Below are 17,739 nucleotides of genomic sequence, written 5' to 3'. Positions count from 1 at the left end.
ACACAAAGGCACAACGGCTTAAGTAACCAGCAGTTATTTATTATTATTAATGGTGATGCTGATGAAGAGGCATAGGGTTTCCTGTGGCTCTAGCTTCCAGCACAAATTACTGGTTATAGCTAGCTTGCAAGAGACCTATAATTCCTCCTGCTGCCACAGGGACTGTGGGTTCTCCTATATGTAACACACAGGATGGAAGCGCTTCATGGGGGTTTTTTTAAGGGGGGGGAAGGATGAAGCACTTCTTCATCCTAAGGCTGATAATAGTTTTCAAATTGTCATTTCCCGTCCAGTCGATTTTAATTTAAAATTCTCTTTGAAGCTGGCAGCATTGTCTGAGGAACACATTAAATTTGGTTGTTTTCACCCTGCGTGTGCTAATGTGGTCCTCTTTTGAGCTTGCAGCTGACGAATTAGCTAATTAAAGCCCTTTATCCCACATGTAAATAGGACAGAGAATCCGTGCTGACATGAACCAAATTACCTTTGGCTCCGAGAATCTCTTTGATCTGGATGCAAGATGCACATCAAACACAACACACCATCTAATAATGTTGGTCAGGGAACAAAATCACCATTGTCCTCAAAATTGTGGCATACCACCCCTCATTTACTTAGGCAATCATTATTATTTTCATTATAATTAATCCATAGGCACGAACCTGCAAAATTTGTCCTTGTGGGGGGTGGGAAATGTTATGAGCAGAAGCAATCCCCTCATCATCTACTTCAACACTTACCCAGCTCCCCTTGCAAGAGCCCACTAGGAAACTTTATTCAGTAGCGTTATGTTCCATCCGATTTTATGTTTAGCTCAGCACTGCTCAAGTTGAGGCTTTTGCATTGCTGAAAGCTTGCTGACTTAGACTTGAGGTTGTCAGCAACAATCTAAATCAGGTTGCAGTCACTGGATTCCAGCCCTGTGTTGCATTCAAGGCTACCCTCTCACCCTTGATATGCCACTAGATCCTGGGCAGGCCCACTACAACCTTGTCAAAGAACCAGCTGACTTCTACCACTGGTATGCTACTGAATACCAGTTACTGGGGGAGCAAATAAGGAAGCTGGCTATTGTCCTCATCGTGCCCTGGATGCATCCTAGTGGCATCTAACTCGCCATTGTGAGAAGCAAACATCAGATTGTCCGGACAAGAATAAGATAGAAAGCTTCCAGTTATGGGGATCCCTGCAAATGAGACCCCAATGGGGTCAGCTGACAAATTTAACAGTCGAGAGGAAATGTAAATTAATTAAGTTATAAGCAATCTGCCAACTGACATACACCTAATAGAGCCAGTGTGACATTGTACTATGCTGAACATTCCTTCTGTGCAAGCATTTCAGCATGCCAGATGGAACAATCGCCCCTCATGACACCCCCAAGCCAATTTCAGGGGGCACAGGGGGAGAGGGGAGAAGGCTCCATTGCAAGTCCTTGCACAGGGAGCTCCCATTCATCTTCAGATGAATCACACTCAAGCAGTTACCAAAGTACATATACTGTTTTTATGGAATCAGAAAGGTGGATGGGTTGTTAAGATATAATCTAGTCCAATCCCCTGGTGATGCAGGAAATCTAGTGCTACAGCACCCCCAATAATTATATAATTATGGCTGTGGTTTCCATAACTGGGGCCTGTCGCAAGAGCAGAGTATAGATTAAACTAATAAGAATATACACTGCAGACTGAAGGCAAGTTCCCCTGAAATTAAGCGGATGTACCTCAAATTAAAGAGTGTTTCAGATTACAGGTGGTTCCCATTGGGCGTGGAATTCTCAAATGCAGCATTGTTAATTTATCCCGGGCTTTTATGTCTGAATGAAGTTCAAAAGCAGAGCAAGAGATGGACCTGCTGATAACCTTACAAGCAAGGAAGAAGAGATGTACATAACACAGGTGGAAACAAAAAGAAGAGAGATAAAATCCGGAGCATTTATTAAGGACTACTAGAAAATATAGATTCTTACCCTATGCAAAATTAACAGAACAAATGCAATATTTTATCACACTCATCAGCTTTCAAATGAGGACAGAGCAGGAGGAGCCATTACACAGTAAAAAAAAGTTATAGTTTCCCCTGTGCAGTGTGGAGATATTAAAAGGTATCTGGTTTTAAGAACTACTCATTCCTTCCCCATGCAAAAGGGGAAGCCTTTTCAGCTTAAGGGCATGTTCCCTTGTGTACAGCCTTTGAGGGGAGGGGTGCTTGCCAGTGGTGGGGTGGGCCAGAGGCAAATCTGGGCGGATCATTGGATGTAGCTCTTACTTTTGTACAGTAGGCTACATCAGGGTTTCCTAAACTTGAGTCTCCCACAGTTGTTGGACTACAACTCCCATCATCTCTAACTAGCAGGTCAAGGATGATGGGAACTGTAGTCCACAAACAGCTGGAGAGCCAAGTCTGGGAAACACTGGGCTACATTCCAGCCACGCAAAAGTCAGAGAGGTTCCTCCACCTACTCAGAACACACTTTACACCTGCTCTAAGACACCTGCTCTAGGAAACCAGCCTGTTGATGACCATTTTTCAAACAGACTGCTCGGGCTTGCTTTCCATCTTATGCCTGACAGCTCAGAGTTCTCAAGTCTTGCTCTTAAGTGGGTGGAAAACTTCACCTGATAAATTTGGGATAAAGCAGAACAGCAAGGCTAGGGAGAAGTTGCAAGCCAACTGTTGTAACATATAAACTTCAACTTGCCTATAGGCAGCCTTTGACGAGTTCCCATTGGCTCTCTTATCGCTAATGTTTTCTGTGTGCACTAAGGAGGGAAACCCCTACTAAAAGTGCCAGGCGTTTACCTTTGCTTAGCAATGGTTTAAATGCAAATCCCTTCCCGAATCAAGAAGGGGTTTGCATTGAATCCTGCCAAAGTGAGCAGGATTTAACCCCTGCGGAGGGGGGAGTTAAATCCTACTCAGTTTGGCTACGCTTTGAAGTCCCCATGTTGGGACTTTAAATAACCTCAGAGGCAGCCAAGTGCTAAATCTTGGCTTTAGCAGTGCCTTGCTACCAGTGAGGTGCTTTGAAGCCGAATCCAGACTTCAAAGCCCTGAAATGTCGTTTGTGATGTCAGGTGATTTGGCATTTGGTCAGCCCCACCTGTCAAATTTGGCTTGTGAGGCAGATCCTGATAAGGCTCCACACACACACACACACACACACACACACACACAAACTTTGAAGTTTGTTACCACAAGCGGGAGGGACACGGGTGGCGCTGTGGGTTAAACCACAGAGCCTAGGACTTGCCGATCAGAAGGTCGGCGGTTCGAATCCCCGCGACGGGGTGAGCTCCCGTTGCTCAGTCCCTGCTCCTGCCAACCTAGCAGTTCGAAAGTACGTCAAAGTGCAAGTAGATAAATAGGTACCACTCCAGCGGGAAGGTAAACGGCGTTTCTGTGCGCTGCTCTGGTTTTCCATAAGCAGCTTAGTCATGCTGGCCACATGACCCGGAAGCTGTACCTCAGCCAATAAAGCGAGATGAGCACTGCAACCCCAGAGTCGGTCACGGCTGGACCTAATGGTCAGGGGTCCCTTTACCTTTACCACAAGCAGGGGTGACAGAACAGGCACTCACCAGCTCCTTGCAGTCTTGAATAGCCAATTTGCCTTCCAAACCAACAGGTGTCACCCTCCTCTCTTGGGCTGCCTGGGACTTACCCAGGAAGCGCTTTGTGCACAGTGCCAGGGATGGAGAACCTGTGGTCCTCCAGATGTGGCTGAACTCCAACTCCCATCAGCCCCTGCCAGCTTGGCCAATGGTGAGGGATGATGGGAGTTGAAACCCAGCAACATGGGAGATTCCTGGTGTACATGCATATCCTGATTTTCTGGCTGTAACCCAGCACCATTTGAATCATGTTGTAGTTCCAAACCAACCACCCCATTGTCTTGCTTTGTTAAAGAGTTAACAGGACCTGGAGCTATGGAAGAGAATCTCCTGGAACCATACAGTGAGATGAAGGCACCTGGACAGGATTCAACCCATTAAATCCTCTTGCCTGCCCCACCCCATATGCAATCCTACAGCACTAGTGGAAGGGAGGAGGTGAAGGAATCCCTTAGCATTTTTGTACACTGCCTCAAACAGGTCATCATGGAAATTCTAGGCAAAGTAGAAAAAACGAATGAGATGAATACATTTTCCACCATGGCCAGCAGAGGGAAGCAGCAAATTAAAACAAGGACAAAAACCCTGAATAGATACAGAAGTCTTTTATAGTGTGATGAAAGCTTTTCCTAACCCCTCTAAACCGGATTCTTGAAGCTTGGCAAGTGTTGTAAAGGGGGGGGGGATGCTTACAAGCTAGTAGGTAGAGTTTCCAGTCTGGAATGTGATTAATTTCCCCAAAGCTCTCCAAATCCGGCCTCCAATTACCACTTCAGATACTTGGGGAGGGCAGGTTGGAGACTCACCCAAATCCATCCATAGCGAAGTTTTCCATCCCCACCCTGAAACGTCAGAGCAAGAACTGGCAGAAAATGCTGGGGTACCAAGAGTACAGTGAGTGTCACATAAACTCACAAATCTACAATGGAAAAATTTCTCCAGGCACTTATTGTGGCAGGTGCTGGCAGTGCCCTGAACAGGCACAGGTCGCAAAAAGAAAAGAGGTGCAGCTATGATGTCCTGATCTGATGAGAAGGATCAGCGATGGCGGTGGGGGGGGGGACACACCTAATTTTGGACGGGGTGGGTGGTGGTACACACTGAAATGCACAGCACTGGCTCCCAGTGCATTTCCAGACACAGTTCATAAGCACTGGTGCTTCTTGGCCGTGTCCTGCCTGCGGAATGGGTCTCACCAGCGAGGCTCATCTGGCATCTACATTACAATATTTTGGGCAGCAAGTTAAAAAAGCTTTAATGTTTTCCCAGGGCTTTTTTTTCTTTTTCAAAAAGTGGGTCTTTAAAAAAGTCCTGAAATTAAATTGAATGTTACACTGTTTTACCTATGACTGTTTTCCTGCAAGTTTGTGATGTTATTTTAATGCTTCATGGCTAACACCTCCCCCCCCCAAAAAAAACTAACACACACACATATATAGAGAAGGCACAAAGTGTTCATGGGAGGAGATAAATGCCCATGGAGAAAGCCAATTCCTTGGACACACATAAATCTAAGCTCCCCATATGACCAGGTGCAATCTGCCCTACAACTACTGTTGCAGGAAACCCAAAGCATTCAAATTTAGTTTTGGTGTACACACAAACACACAATGCCTCTGTTTTGTATGCTGTTTTCCTAAACCTGACTTCCCTTATGTGAGCAAACTACCTTTATTCCCAATCTCATTCTTATGTGCAAGCAGAGTAGCCATTCTCTCTGTGTTTTTAGTCCTGCCAGGACAGGAGTTAAGTGTTTCACAAAAGCGATTGTCAGACCCCTTTCCTTACAGATAGAAAACTGTGCTAGATTGCTGGACGCAAAGGGCTCCTGTAACGTGTAAACAGCTGCTGAAATCGCCTCTTCGAAAGAGTCGAGATTTCTATCCTCCTTTTTCACCCACAACCGTGTCTTCTGAGCAGGGGTGGGAAATGAGGGAACAGCTCTTGTAATGGTGGCAAGAACAACGAGAAAGCAATCCTGAGGAGGAGGAGGAGCAGAGCGCAGGAGACAACGAAGGAAACTCAGTGAAGGTTGCGCGCATTCGCCTCTCGAGAAACAAACCCACAAGGAATTCTAAAGGGCAGCAGAAGGGCTTCCTTAAAAGACAGAGAGATTAGAGAAGAGGTAGTAAAAGGGCCTTCATCCATCTCGAACGGGGCTTGCCAAGGTGGTGACCTTCAGGTGTTGTTAGGCTACAACTGCTTTCAGTCCCAGCCAGCAAAGTCGATGGTCAGGAATGATGGAAGCTGTAGCTCAGTGGTAGCTGCAGAGTGACAACAAATGCTCTTCTCCAAGAGGATGTAGGCAAACGTACTCTCAGAAGAAAGAAGGAGCAGAACAACCGCAATCCAAAACCCTTTCTTTCTTTCAGGCAACGAGGCACGACTCAGCCTCTTACTCCTCGCCCACGCTGACGTGGACCCGATGCCACGCGCTGTTGAGCACTCCCAAAATGTTCCAGATGGGCGCCACTGTGTTGGGCTGGTCGTTGTAGCTGGCATCCACAGCCTTGCAGACAATGTCCATCTCTTTGGTGCCTTCGGGCACGCAGGCGTCCAGCTGCCACAGCTGCCACGCCCAGGCTTGACCAGGCAGCTGCTCCTTCCCGGTGAGCTTGGCCACGTGCCAGCTCTTCCCACCATCCAGCGAAACATCGACGCGGATCACCCTTCGCCCCCCTCCGCTCCAAGCGTAGCCCTTCACCGTGAGCTCCCCGGGGCAGACGCAGGCACCCGGGCCCGGCTCGGTGATTGCCGACTGCACGGGCATATCTTGGATGGCAGGGGCGCTGGAGAAGTCCACGTTGTCCCACGTCACGGAAGGGGAGAATCCTTTGTAGTCCTTCTGCTGCCAGTGGCTCTGGCTTTCTTCCGGGCCCACCGTGATCCGGGCCAGCCACTTGACGTTACGCGCACCGACTATCCCCGGCGCAATGACTCGGAGGGGGAAGCCGTTGTCCCGGGGCAACTCCTCCCCGTTCATCTCGTAAGCCAAGAGGACGTCCCCGTCAGGACTCATGGCCTTCTTGAAAGGAATGGAGGCCCCGTAAACGGTGCCACTCTGATCCTTGTCCAGTCCCTCAAAACAGACGTGCCCCTTGTCGCTGGGTTTGTACCCAGCTTCCGCCAGGACATCCCGAAGCAGGGCCCCACCCCAGCGCGCGTTACTTATGGCCCCAACGCCCCAGCCCAGCCGGTTGGTGTTCTTGATCGCGTTCATCTCGGCCCGGCGATTGCCGGCGCATTGCAGGGTAGCGGTCACCTCGTGCTTGCGGAACCTCTTCTTCAGGTCCTGCAGGGATAGGGACATCGTCCGCCCGCCGGAACTCTGTACTTGCAGCCGGTAGGTGGCAGGGTCCACCACGGGCACGGGGAAGTGGTTGCGCTTGAAGAAGAGCGCGTTGGGAGTCAGGTAGTTCTCGGCAATCAGCTCCAGGGGGGGCTCTGCATTGAAGGGCTTCAAGGTGTTGATCCGCAGGGCGGGGTGCCGCTGGGGATCCTCGGCGTATGGGTCTCCCGGGCTTGGCTGCGGAGGCTCCTCGGGGCTCAGCTCCCCCACTTTGTACCCGCGGAGGATCTCCAGCACGTGTTCCTGCTTGTGCATGGCGTAGAGGGCCCAGAACGGTTCCAGAGCGCCCCCCGCCGCCAGGAGGATCTTACTTTTGCCTCCAGGATGCACCTCTACGAAGTCTGTGATGTCAAAAACGTCGCTGCCATAGGTCACCCACACCCGACTCGCTTCGCTGTTGTGGCGAGCCACCTCCTTCCGGGTAAAGACCGGAAATGGGGGTCCAGCTGCGGGCGCTGGAGTCTCAGGCTCAGCTGCCTGTAGGGAAGCAAGAGGGGAAAGCCATTAAGAAAGGAGAAACAAGGGGCTCTTTGCAGACCTTAGCACCCTTTTGCCATGATCAAAGAGCCTCACTTATTTACACGAGAAGCCTGTCATACCACAGTTGAACTACTGAGTTTGTTTCCTTTTCTTAAGCAGTTTTTAAACAAATACAAACACAATAACCACGAAACAGCAGTACATAAAAAGGGCGGGTGTTTTATCCTATGTCTCTAGACATACGCTTACACATTCATGCATATTACTTAACGTAGCCCCTCCACTGAGAATATAGAGCAGTTGGTATAAGAAGGTCTTGATGTTGGTCATTAACATTGTTAAAGAAAGGGGTTCACGTTTCTTGGGAGGCGTCTCTATTTGTTAGGCCTTTAACTACCCCTCCTGGATCTGGTGAGACGCTCAGACATTGCTATATCCAGGAGTTTGTTTTCATAAGGCCTAGTGATGGTCACTAACTTCCATGACTTTCAAAGAGGATGAGATAAATTAATGGAGGATCAATGGACTACAGTGGTACCTCTGGATACGAACGGGGTCCGTTCCGGAGCCCCGTTTGCATCCTGAAGCGAATGCAACGCACGTCTGCGCGTGCGCGGGTTGCGATTTGCCGCTTCCGCGCATGACGTCATTTTGACTGTCTGCGCATGTGCGAGTGGCGAAACCCGGAAGTATCGCGTTCCATTACTTCTGGGTCTCCGCGGAGTGCAACCTGAAAGCACTCAACCTGAAGCAACTTCAACCCGAGATATGACTGTACAAGCTATAATGGCTACATTATATCTCCACTGTTGGAGACAATGAGCCCAGGAATACCATTTTCTGGGAGCTGCAAGTGGGGCTGGCAGTCTTACGTTTATCATCTCCCACCTTGCTGCTTGCAAGTTTAAGTTCAGGCACAGTGCCAAGACCTTTTTTTGTACAACAGCCCAGCTCTCAACGTTTAGCTCTTCACATCCCACTGTCGGCACGCAGAGGGTCGCAAGGCCAGCTGGCTAGCCCCAGCTGGCTCGTCTCCTTCCAGCCGTCCCACTACGAAGACCCATCGACCTCTGCTCCGACGTATATCAGCAACCCAGGCTTCAAAGCCAGGGCACACTATGTCAGCAGAGCGAACTGCGCACACAGAATAGGCGTGAGGCTTGTGGAAGCATACTACAACTACGGATTTATTAATCATAAATCAGGACAAAGAAACATGTTGTCTCTCTCTTTGTTTTCTCTGAGAGACAGGGAAAGAGCAAAAGCTATACAGGCAACGGAAGTTCCCAGCAAGCTGTGCTGGTATGTAAACAGACACGTGACATGCAACAGTTCCATGTCTGCAACTAAAGGTGGAATGGAATTTTCCAACACCCACGTACACATCCCACTTCCCCAAGCGGCCCCACTCACCCGCCGACGGTGATCTCCATAAGCTAAGATGGTGCCTAGGCCCAGCCCGGCCCCTGCTGCTACCATGACCCTGCGCCTTGTGCTGCCAGCATCGTTCCAAGTGCCATGGTTGCGAGAGGTTGTCCACGCCATGCAGGCTGGAGGGTGGGGCCTCCAAGGCATCTCTCTCAACCTGTAACCAAAGCAGGCCAAAACCTTAAAAGAGAAGATATCTACAGCATATACTTCGGACGTGTTAAAAAACACTGTTCTATGATTCTGAAGTTTTAAGCAGTGTCATTACCTGCAGGCTTAAGAGACAAACAGGAAAAGGACACGGGAAGAAAATGCAGAAATAAGTTGCAGAGTGGGACAGGGGAGGAAAACAGCCTCGGCCCAGTATACCTGAAGGAGCGTCTCCACCCCCATCGTTCTGCCCGGACGCTGAGGTCCAGCACTGAGGGCCTTCTGGCGGTTCCCTCATTGCGAGAAGCAAAGCTACAGGGAACCAGGCAGAGGGCCTTCTTGGTAGTGGCGCCCGCCCTGTGGAACGCCCTTCCAGCAGATGTCAAAGCGATAAACAACTACCTGACATTCAGAAGACATCTTAAGGCAGCCCTGTTCAGGGAAGTTTTTAACATGTGATATTTTACTGTATTTTTGGTTTCTATGGAAGCCGCCCAGAGTGGCTGGGGAGGCCCAGCCAGATAGGCGGGGTATAAATAATAAGTTGCTGTTGTTGTTGTTGTTGTTGTTGTTGTTGTTGTTGTTATTAATTTGCTATGGTGGCACAGGGTCTGTCTTCCAGGATCCCAACAACATAATCAAAGGAATCTGTACCTTCCCTTAAGAGCAACCCTGCCTGACACAGGGAGGGAACTTAAAAAGATGATGATGATGATAATGATGATGATGATTTATTACTTATAACCCGCCCATCTGGCCAGGCCTCTCCAGCCACTCTGGGCGGCTTCCAACAGGATATTAAAAAGATCAGACATTAAAAACTTCCCTAAACTTCCCTAAAGAAAGACTGTGGGCAAGTAACCTAGAAAATGTTTGCCAAAGCAGAAAGGAAAATGAGTGCAGTTTGTTCTGCTTCCAGGCTGCCATTCTTAACTCCTTGGCAAAGGTGCCTTTCTCTTTTTCTTTTTTAAAAAAGAGTGTGTGCCTGCAATTGCAACATGCAGCGTGTTATTTGGCAAATTCCAGACCTGACATACAAAATAAGGAAGCTTTCTAGAGCCTTATGGTAATCGTTTATAAAAACAGGCCTGCCACTTCTCTTAAGAGAGTCAGAACAGGATGGTGATTCCTGTGGGGCAGATTATCAGCACCCTGCAAAGCTACCTGATCATTGTTCTCACCTGCTACCCTCACAGAAACTGCAACATTCATATACTTCCTAAATTCGCCTCCTTTAGCCCCCCCCCCAGCAATTCATTGGGCAGGTACCCTCACCACCATGTTTTAGATTGCCTGCTGATTTTTTCATTACGGCAAGCCTACCCAGACATATCATTTAGCTATGTATTTTTTGCTTCAAACAGTTTTTTCTGATTCTACAGTCTATAAGAATCTATATTCTGATTCTACATGTGTTTTGCTGATAATATTGTGTGTACAACCTAGGAAATTTTATAATTAAGCAGCCTAAACATTTTTCTCAATAGAAATAAATCCCAAGGGTTGTCCTCAATGTAGTGCTAAGCAAAACATTCTGTCCAGAAAAAGAATTTGGAACATTCTCCACCTCTTCTTCCTCTGCGCACCCCCTAAATCTGATCTGGGGGTTCCCCCTAACCCTTTGTAGCAGGTTTTGTGATGGCGGGAGGGGGGCAGAGTGGGGAGAAGGTAGAAATCCCATTGTGCTACAGCTAATCCATGCGCTAGCACAAATATTTAGTTGAATATCATCCCACATTTTTAATTCACAGACTTTCAAAACAAATCCTAACCCCCCCCCCCAAAAAAAAAACACCCTGTGAGATTGAGATAATTACATTTTTTTGCTGGGATTTCTAGACACCAAGAGCATAGGTAGCCTATTTCCACTCAGGTCAACCGGTGATTAATCTTTAACTCCTGCCTCCACTCAACGCAAGGTAGAGGGAATTATAAACCTAATAAAAGGAGTCTCCCTACCTAGATCCTTTGCCTAGGATCATAGAAGCAGAAGTCACATTGAAAGGGAAGTGATGCACTTGGAGATAAGATTAGAGTCTATATACAACTGGGTAAGGAGCCAAAACAAATACTCTGGAAAGGCTCTTTAGGAAAGTTCAGGTAAGGTCTTTTTGCAAGGTCTTTTTGCTTCCTTTTAGGCCATAGGGGCAATACTGCCTGCTGGAAAGGAAGAGACTTGGTAGGATGTGACTGGATGGGGGGTTTAAATTGCAAATGTGAGTGGAAATTATTGAATAGAGCTAGAGAGGGAGGAATAGCAAAAAGGCCTTAGCTTGAAATGAACTTTTATTAGTGAAAATACAGCATTTTTTAATTACAGAAGCCTTTTCTCTGTGTGTGTGTTGGAAACTTGGTCTCCCCTTTCAACCTCTCTGCTTTTCTTTGGGACCAAGAAACAATCTGAGGGAGGAATGTCAGCCATGAAATTTTATTTCCTAAGAAACTCAACAACTTTCCACACTAGAGCTTTTCCTACTATATTGTCTCTAAGCCTTCCTTACCTTAGAGAAGAGCCCTATGCACTTAGAAGCTTGCCCTCTATTTGCCAATTGTTCCAATAAAAACAGTATTGTTTTTTATTTACTTTCGCAATTTTTCGGCCTGACTCATTTGCCCAAAACCCCACAGGCAGCAGCTTTTTGAGTCCATGTCAGGATTTTGAGAGGTGAAAACAGAAAGGAAAGATGTCAACCGTGTATAGCAAGTTAAAGATCAACATGTCCTTTCACAAGAAATACAGAGACGATGTAAATAGTCCATGCTCCTTACCAGTGTGTTCTGTGAAGGATGCAGAAGCCATTCCTGCTGGGTTTGGACAGCAGCATCTTCCCAATACCTACATGCAACAGGAAAAGTCAGACAGGATTTGCACCAGACAACACAAGTTCTAGAGCTGCCCATCAGCTGGAAATTCAGTTGTCACAGGGACAGTCTGGCTTCAGTTGTCTATGCTCTGATACTCCAAGTTAGACTATTGCAAGGTATTGGGCTGCCTTTGAAGATGCAGAGCTAGTGCAGAATACAGTGGTTGTATTATTAAGTGAGATAAGAAAGTGTAAGCTCGCTTTCAACATTTTAAACATTATTGAACCAACCAGAGTCTTTACTTCACTTCCACTGCACTGTATTTACCTCTCTCTTAATAAAGGTAAAGGTACCCCTGACCATTAGGTCCAGTCGTGACCGACTCTGGGGTCGCTTTATTGGCCGAGGGAGCCGGCGTACAGCTTCCGGGTCATGTCGCCAGCATGATTAAGCTGCTTCTGGCGAACCAGAGCAGTGCATGGAAACGCCATTTACCTTCCCGCCGGAGCGGTACCTATCTATCTACTTGCACTGGTGTGCTTTCAAACTGCTAGGTTGGCAGGAGCATGGAACGAGCAATGGGAGCTCACCCCGTCGCGGGGATTCGAACCACCAACCTTCTGATCGGTAAGTCCTAGGCTCTGTGGTTTAACCCACAGCACCACCCGCGTCCCTCTCTCTTAATAGATTCTTATTAATTAAGAGGTACGTGCAGCCCAACCCATGTTTACTCAGAAGTGAGTGCCATCAAGCCCGAAGGAATTTACTTCTATGAAAATATGTATATAATTACAGTGTCCTGCATTATTTCAGCCTTGCTCTACATGTTCCTAGTTTCCTCCATGCTAACCATCAATAGGGTTCATACTTGCAATATTGGAGACCCGTTTCGCTCCTTACATTTGTAGTTCTAAAACGTACAGGTTGTAGCCATTTAATTCCACATCAGCCAAGAGAGGCAGGAAAACACCCCTAAGGTAGCAAAATGGCTTCTTGGAGACCAGCTAAAAATGCTGACCTTAATTTAAAGTTTTAATAAAATGCATACAGAATACATGGTATGATCAGTTATTATTTACTTACTCGGCTGGATGAAAACAAAATCTAATTATTAGCAAGGAAACGAGAGAATGCAACTTGAGGCTCATTCTGAATTTGCCCACTTGTCCTGGCAAGACCTGGTTAGCATGACATTCCCCTTACATACTTTATTTTATTTTACTCTTGTATTGGTTCTGGCTGTGTCCTAACAGCCTGAAATACGTAAGTTAACACAGGTTAATGTTTTCCCATCGTTTTATCGCCACTTGCTGCATGTCAGGCTGCTGTAAAAAGCAGTCTGTTAAAAGGGAAGTCAGCAAGCTGATAGTGGGACCCACACCTTCCCCTGCAATAAATATTCTCAAGAGATAACCTTTCCTAGAAAATGAATTTTAAAAAAAACTAGGTGAAAAGTGATCAGACTACTATTTTTTATATGTGCACCCAGAGCCGGATTTAGGTTTGATGAGGCCCAAGCTACTGAAGGTAATGGGGCCCTTTGTATGTCCAGCTGTCCTTTGTCAACAACAAATTGTCCCTGTTTTTTGTGTTGAATATATGCTATATGGTAATTTATGGACCTAATAGGTATCTAAAGCCATTTGCACATAACAAATAGGATCCCATACAACGCAAGATACTGTTGCTGTACGTAGGTTTTATTTTATTTGTTTTTTATCTTATATTTTGGAAATGTACATCCAGGTTTTTTTCCCTTTAAATTTTTTGGGGGCCCCCAAGAGAGCGGGGCCCTGAGCTATAGCTTGTTTAGCTTATACATAAATCCGACACTGCACCATATCCAAGCTGTGCAATACAGAAGTAGATAAAGGGACCCCTAACCGTTAGGTCCAGTCATGACCGACTCGGGGGTTGCGGCGCTCATCTCGCTTTATTGGCCGAGGGAACAGGCGTACAGCTTCTAGGTCATGCGGCCAGCATGACTAAGCCGCTTCTGGCGAACCAGAGCAGCGCACGGAAATACCATTTTCCTTCCTGCCGGAGCGGTACCTATTTATCTACTTGCACTTTGATGTGCTTTTGAACTGCTAGGTTGGCAGGAGCAAGGACTGAACAACGGGAGCTCACCCCGTTGCAGGGATTCGAACGCCAACCTTCTGATCGGCAAGTCCTAGGCTCTGTGGTTTAACCCACAGTGCCACCCGCGTCCCACAGAGAAGTAGATAGATGGATATAATAACACCGCAGGCTTTTGAGAACAATCCCTGCATACAAAGGTCTCCTAGGAAGCTCCACGAAAAGCTGCTACAGCACCCAGAGGTCGCCAGAGGTTCACTCAGATTTAAGAAACAAGGGGTCTCTCCGTACAAAATGCTGAAGGATAAACGCTTCTGAAAGGCTGGAGAAAAAAGGCCCAGGGCAAAGCAAGACACATCCACAGAAAAAGAGCAGTGACAGACGTCTGACTCTAAGGAACCATAACGGGCTACCTTCCAGATCCTTTTTTTAAAAATGGAATATTATTGTGAAGAGGAACATTTTGTTTAAACTGGCAACCCTATTAATAACGCTGATAATGCACATATATTTGGTTTTTTGCCAGTCTGCTGAAGTGCGTTGCGCTCGGGGGTGCCAACCTGAATATAATTGGGGGGGGACGGGGGGGGGTGTTAAAAGGCAAGTAAGCCCCTCCCTGCATAATCGATCACATGACATGGCACATTAGAATGGGAGTTCCCCATACCTTGGGGGGGGTGTCCCCTCCAAATATGTTATAGGGGTGGAGGGGAAGGGACCTCCTGGGAGTTGACTCTACTTTTCCACGCACATCCTCGTAAAAAAGAGCAGCCCCCATAAGAGGCAGGGGACGCGTCAGCACACCCCCCCCCAAAAAAAAAACAGATGCCAGTCAAAGCCAGGCTCTTCCCTCCCCTCCCCCCGCCTTTCGCCCCACTTCACCCCCCAGGGCATCCTTGCCCATGTGGATTCCTTTTCCTCCCACCTTCAAGTCAGGCCGGTCCTCCCGGGAAAAGGTCCGTCTCCGTGACGCAGCGACGGCTGAGGGTTGTGGGATCGATGCGGGGGAGGGGGGGCGGCAGCGACGACAGAAAACGAAAGTCCTCGCCCACCGAAGCAGGAGAGATTTAAAGGGCCCGCGGCCCAAAAAAGAGCTGCCGCCTCGGACACGGAATCCCCCGCGGCTACCTGAGTTGCGCGCAGCAGGCGAGAGCTCCAGCTGCCCGACGTTGCCCGCCTGGAAGATGCTCCCGTGAGCCGCGTGGAGTTTTCTGTTGCGCAGGTGCTGCGCCCTCTTGGCTCCGCCCTCGCGGCTCGGCAAGCGGAGGAAGAGGCCGCCCTCCCGCCCAAAATGAAGCCCAAGGCCGGGCCGGGCAAGCAGGCGCCGGCGGGGAGAAACAGTATTCTTCCATCCCCGATTCTCAGCCTCCCTGGCTGGCGTCCCAGGTTCTTTTTTTAAAAATAAATAAAAATAAAATAAAAAAATCTTTATTGGAAGTTCAAAAAAGTACATAATTCTATGGGCACTAAACATTGTGAGAAGCAAATAAAACAGAGGAATGAAAAAGAGAAACAGAACCCGTGTAGAAGGAAAAATAAAGGGGCTTCCCCGAAACTGTATACTGTACAAGGTTGTTATTGTACTTAACCTATTACAGTATTTGTAAGAATGGATTCCAAATTTGTCCATGGCAAGTCTGCGTTTATATGCAAGTTGTTCATATGTTGTGAGACTTCAAACTTAGAAGGGAGCCGCCTTTTTATTTTTCCAATTCCTCAGGATTTGTCTTTTTGCTGTAAGGGCACGAGACTGCACTCATCTTGTCCTTTTGTAAGGTTGCAGGTGCTGGGTATATAATTCAAGAGGATATTTTGCTCTGTAAATGTGAGGTTGTTCCGTATGGTTCTGCTGATGGTTTCAGCTACCCTCTGCCAAAAATCTTTCAATACAGGACAATGAAAAAACATATGTTTTAGAGTTACCTACTTGCACTTTGACATATTTTTGAACTGCTAGGTGGGCAGGAGCAGGGACCGAGCAACGGGAGCTCACCCCGTTGTGGGGATTCGAACCGCTGACCTTCTGATCGGCAAGCCCTAGGCTCTGTGGTTTAACCCACAGTGCCACCCACATCCCACAACAACCCATGTACTGCATAATAAACATATGCACCTCTGTCATGTTCACTCCTTAGTTGTTTTCCCCCAGCTATGAAAATTTCTAAAAATCCCAAATGTCATAACCTTTAGTCATAGGGAAGTTGTGCCATCTCTGTTGTGCCATCTAGTTTGCCCTTTCTAAACCCTTTCCTGCTCTGCAATGTCTTTTTTTTTTTTTTTTTAGGTGAGGTGACCAGAGCAGCACACAGTATCCCAAGTGTGATTGCACCATAGATTTGTATAACAGCATTGTGCCAGGTATGAGGAAGCTGTGACCTGGTAGATGGAGGGCTCCCAACTCCCAGTAAATGGTTAGGGATGATGGGAGTTGAAGTTCAGCAGCTGGAGAACCCTGACTTCCCCATCCCTGTTAAATTCTTGGTAATTTTAGCTTTAATAATATTTTCCTCCAGTTTTCCCAGATCAGATATTAACCTAGGTAAAGGTAAAGGGACCCCTGACCATTAGGTCCAGTCGTGGCCAACTCTGGGGTTGCGGCACTCATCTCGTTCTGTAGGCTGAGGGAGCCGGCGTACAGCTTGCAGGTCATGTGGCCAGCATGACTAAGCTGCTTCTGGCGAACCAGAGCAGAGCACGGAAACGCCGTTTACCTTCCCGCCGGCGCGGTACCTATTTATTTACTTGCCCTTTGACGTGCTTTTGAACTGCTAGTTTGGCAGGAGCAGGGACCGAGCAACGGGAGCTCACCCCGTCACGGGGATTTGAACCACTGACCTTCTGATCAGCAAGTCCTAGGCTCTGTGGTTTAACCCACAGTGCCACTGGCGTCCCGATATTAACCTAAGTAGCCTGTAATTTCCCATATCTCATCTTGCTCTGATTTTAAAACTGACCACTTTCTAGTCCTTGATGCGGAGGCTGATCTTAGGGACAAGCTGAATATTTTTGTTATAAGATCAACAATGTTCTTTAAGAATATTTGGGTGGATGCCTTCCGGAATGGACAAATCTGCCAGTTTTAAAATTGTCAGTAGGTGTTAGAATTTTTGTTGCGTAAGTTCCTCATTCTTTCCTGAGGAACTAATTTAGTTACAGGGATCTGCCTCACTCTTTCCACTGTGAAGATATATGCAATTAATTAAGCGTTGCCAGTTTTCAAGTTGTCATTATACGTCTGCTAACTTGGTATCTTATCACCATTAGTTTCGTCAGTTCCTCAGACTTTGTTTTTCCTGAGGACGCTACTTTACATACAGGAACCTGCGCTACACCTCCCTCTGAGGAGACGTATGCAAAGTTCTGCAATATTCATTTCCTCCTTTAGCATCCTTCTGACTTCCTTGTCTTTGAAAGGTCCAGCCACCTCCCTGGCTGCTCATCTGCTTCTAATGCAATTATTTTGTTGTTGTTCTTCAGCTAAATACTTACCGGTACTTACATATTCTGCATCCCTTATAGTCTTCTTAGATTTCTTTTGCCAATATTTCTTCCTTTTGGTCTCTTCCTGCCTTTAATAGCTTTATTAACTCTGCTCATTAAACACACAGGGATCCTCTTAGGCCTGGTGGTATTTTTTTCTGATTTGCAGTATATATTCTAGCTAAACTTCTATTATTATGGTTTTGAACAACCCCCAAGCATTTTGGAGAGATTTGACCCTCTTGACTTTCCACTTCGACTTATTTTTTACCTCATTTTTGGCAAGTTTTTTCTTTGGCAGTCAAATGTGACTCGGTGGGACTTTGTTGGCAATTGTCCATCTACATCTATGTT

The 17,739-nt window shown here is 47.2% G+C and overlaps 1 protein-coding gene across 1 annotated transcript; it reads right to left on the bottom strand.

Annotated features, from left to right (window-relative positions):
* Nucleotides 1-1,920: 1,920 nt before the first annotated feature.
* Nucleotides 1,921-15,147, bottom strand: SUOX (sulfite oxidase). The gene is made up of 4 exons (XM_083490121.1): nt 14,831-15,147; nt 11,791-11,857; nt 8,857-9,028; nt 1,921-7,440 (listed from the first exon to the last, which is right to left on the bottom strand). The coding sequence occupies exons 2-4, from the start codon at nt 11,844-11,846 to the stop codon at nt 6,010-6,012; spliced, it is 1,659 nt and encodes a 552-aa protein (XP_083346247.1). The 5' UTR covers nt 11,847-11,857; nt 14,831-15,147; the 3' UTR covers nt 1,921-6,009.
* Between the last annotated feature and the right edge of the window lie 2,592 nt (nt 15,148-17,739).

The sequence above is a fragment of the Podarcis liolepis genome (assembly GCF_965112155.1).
Source record: "Podarcis liolepis genome assembly, chromosome: 2".
NCBI lineage: Eukaryota > Metazoa > Chordata > Lepidosauria > Squamata > Lacertidae > Podarcis > Podarcis liolepis.
The sequence above is the reverse complement of the archived record's forward strand: the minus strand, read 5'-3'. Positions and strand labels throughout refer to the sequence as shown.